This window comes from Apus apus, chromosome Z (assembly GCF_020740795.1).
Source record: "Apus apus isolate bApuApu2 chromosome Z, bApuApu2.pri.cur, whole genome shotgun sequence".
NCBI classification, from domain to species: domain Eukaryota; kingdom Metazoa; phylum Chordata; class Aves; order Apodiformes; family Apodidae; genus Apus; species Apus apus.
The window spans coordinates 56971431-56975029 of record NC_067312.1 but is presented as its reverse complement, the minus strand read 5'-3'; the positions used below and the strand labels follow the sequence as shown (position 1 = coordinate 56975029).

Below are 3599 nucleotides of genomic sequence, written 5' to 3'. Positions count from 1 at the left end.
TGAGGAGGACCAGCTGGGCAAGAGTGATCTGTCCAGAAAGACCTAAGACGATGTTACAGACAGGAGTTACATAAATAAATTTACAAGTACAACTAAAATGAAACCCAAAATAACAATTCCAGAAAAGGCCTCACAAGGCCTGAGGCACCTTGTAAGTTCTATTAATGTTATGAAACCTGACTCTCAGTACTACCACTTGGCTTCATCAAGTTGACTGTACCACAGGAGTTAAGGCACTTTCATAGTCCTTTCTTGCAATGTGCCTTACTCTGCAAATGTGTAAGACACACCTTACTTTGATAAGCACCTACATTATTCCCTTTTTTATTTTTCTTCTTTTGAATTGAGTTATTGAGTATCTTTGTTTAGTAGCTGCTCCTGAAACAGTCTCTTGCCTTTGGTGACTAAACCTATAAAGTACAGCCTTTGGAGTTAGGTAATTTATTTAATAGAGATTATCGTCTTCTACTATCCTGTTTTAATCTAAAGACAAGAATGAATAAATTTCTTCCTAACTGTGATTTCCACAGAATCTGCTGGGATTCTTTGGACATTGTGCTGCTTAAACATAGTCAGCTCATCCTACCTTGTTTTTCTCTCCCTCAGAGCTAGTTTACAAGGCTTGGAAGAGAAAAGATGTATTCTGTAAATGCTTCTGAGGTCTTTGTTTCTAAAAATCACATAACACTTCTCTCTGCAGTAGAAGCAAAGAATCAATTTGTCCTTAACACAAATTCTAATCAGAGATGCACCAGTTCTTCCTTCCTCATGTGAGCCATTTTGTATATTTATTGTGAACAACCTCAATCATTTTATGTCTGTCATGTATGGAATAAATATTGACAGGAATCTTTTCACTGTGAAGGAGCTCCTTTTCTTGAGCATAATAGGTGATTAAGGTTTGCCTTAAAATACTGATATGAATAGGAATAGCAAAAGCCTAGTTTTATATCACCTCAGAGAAGGCAAATTATGTAAATTTATCACAAACATGATTAGCCCTGTTTGCAGAATGCACGGTGTTTATCTCTGCGTTAGTTATAGCACTGTCTTGAGGAGACCCACTGAGAGTAAGAAAAGACTAAAACCTAACTTTCTGTACTGTTTGCAGTAAGAAAAGCTGGTTTGTCTCCTCTAAGATCTGGAGGGAAAATGCTGGCTAAATAGATCTTTTGACAAGCCAAATCATAGGGAAGAGAAATCTGGGGTTTTTTTGTTCTTGCTGTCCACAATAGTTTTTATTGTTTTGTTTCAAATGAAAACACATAGACCAGCTTTCAAATGGTACTGTAAAACTGGCAGAGGTCTCCTTTTGCTGCAGTCTTAACCTCTTCCCTTTCCCATCCTCATCCCCACAGGCCTGTGACTGAGGGTTAGACCGGATCAGTGGAGTCATGCGTCACACAGCTGTATCTTGCTGGCAGCCATTCCTGGGTCTGGCTGTGCTACTAGTCTTCATGGGCCCCACCATAGGCTGCCCGGCCCGCTGTGAGTGCTCTGCACAGAACAAGTCTGTCAGCTGTCACCGACGACGTCTAATGACCATCCCAGAGGGCATTCCCATTGAGACCAAAATCTTGGACCTGAGCAAGAACCGACTGAAGAGTGTCAACCCTGAGGAATTCACGTCATACCCTTTGCTGGAGGAGATTGACCTCAGTGACAATATAGTAGCTAATGTGGAGCCTGGAGCCTTTAACAATCTCTTCAACTTGCGCTCCCTGAGGCTGAAAGGAAACCGTCTGAAGCTGGTCCCCCTTGGGGTGTTCACTGGGTTGTCAAACCTAACAAAGCTCGATATAAGTGAAAACAAAATTGTCATTTTGCTGGACTACATGTTCCAAGATCTGCATAACCTGAAATCCCTGGAGGTTGGGGACAATGACTTGGTTTATATATCACACAGGGCCTTTAGTGGACTGCTTAGCCTAGAGCAGCTCACCCTGGAGAGATGCAACCTCACAGCTGTACCAACAGAAGCTCTTTCTCACCTCCACAACCTCATCAGTTTGCATCTGAAACAGCTGAACATTAACGCTTTGCCTGCATATGCCTTTAAAAGACTGTTTCACCTCAAAGACCTAGAGATAGACACCTGGCCTCTCCTGGACATGCTACCTGCCAACAGTCTGTATGGTCTCAACCTTACTTCACTCTCCATCACCAACACCAACCTGTCTGCAGTTCCTTACTCTGCTTTCAAACATCTGGTTTACCTGACAAACCTAAATCTCTCTTACAACCCTATCAGCACCATTGAAGCAGGCATGCTTTCAGATTTAGTGCGCCTGCAGGAACTCCACATGGTGGGGGCCCAGCTACGTACCATTGAATCACATGCTTTCCAAGGGCTCCGATTTTTACGTGTGCTTAATGTGTCCCAAAACCTGCTAGAAACCCTAGAGGAGAATGTATTCCATGCCCCCAAAAGCCTTGAGGTCCTCTGCATTAACAACAATCCTCTGGCTTGTGATTGCCGTCTCCTTTGGATTTTACAGAGGCATCCCACTTTGCAGTTTGGAGGCCAGCCACCCATGTGTGCTGGCCCAGACAGTGTCAAAGAGAGGTCATTCAAAGACTTCCACAGCACAGCTCTTTCCTTTTACTTCACCTGTAAGAAGCCCAAGATACAAGACAAGAAGTTGCAATACCTGGTAGTGGAGGAAGGGCAGACAGTACAGCTGCTGTGCAATGCTGATGGGGATCCACAGCCCACCATATCATGGGTCACCCCACGGCGGAGGCTGATCACAACTAAATCAAATGGAAGAGCCACTGTGCTGGGAGATGGCACCTTGGAGATCCGATTTGCTCAAGATCAAGACACTGGGATATATGTTTGTATTGCAAGTAACGCAGCTGGGAATGACACCTATTCAGCCTCTCTTACAGTAAAGGGGTTTACTTCAGACCGTTTCCTTTACGCCAACAGGACCCCTATGTATATGACAGACTCCAATGACACAAGTTCCAATGGAACTAATGCAAACACCTTCTCTCTGGACCTTAAGACAATATTGGTGTCCACAGCCATGGGCTGTTTCACATTCCTTGGAGTGGTTTTATTTTGTTTCCTCCTTCTTTTTGTGTGGAGCCGAGGGAAAGGCAAACACAAAACCAGCATTGACCTTGAATATGTCCCTCGCAAAAACAATGGTGCTGTGGTTGAAGGAGAGGTTGCTGGACCACGAAGGTTCAATATGAAAATGATTTGATGGTATTCTGCTAGCAGTGCTTTTTCTGTGGCATTAAAACCAATTAAACCAGCCTGGCATGTAGAATTGCTAGGCAGAAGCAGCTTAATGCAGCTGTCACTGTATCAAAAGGTTACATGAAAATGGAAAGACTGTTTGTGGGTGTACAGCAGAGCCTCCAGACCTTGAGGCAGATATGTCAGGGCCTTTCATAGAACTGGTAAATTTTACTAACTGTTTGCATTGCAAATATTGGCATTCTGGGGATATCAGCAATGAACTACTGGCTCATGCTCATGGACAATTGTTCAACATTTTCTACCACAACAAAAAGAAAAGGAAAAAAACAAACAAAAACAACAACACAAAACAACACAAAAACCTACAGTGTAGGATTTACATACT

The 3599-nt window shown here is 43.1% G+C and overlaps 1 protein-coding gene across 1 annotated transcript; it reads left to right on the top strand.

Moving 5' to 3' along the window:
• Positions 1 to 1394: 1394 nt before the first annotated feature.
• On the top strand, positions 1395 to 3215 carry LINGO2 (leucine rich repeat and Ig domain containing 2). Its single transcript, XM_051643168.1, has one exon. The coding sequence runs from the start codon at positions 1395 to 1397 to the stop codon at positions 3213 to 3215; it is 1821 nt and encodes a 606-aa protein (XP_051499128.1).
• The last annotated feature ends 384 nt before the right edge of the window (positions 3216 to 3599 follow it).

Excerpts from the sequence above, each read along its gene's own strand:
- LINGO2 (XM_051643168.1), top strand. The coding sequence starts at position 1,395 with ATGCGTCACACAGCTGTATCTTGCTGGCAGCCATTCCTGGGTCTGGCT.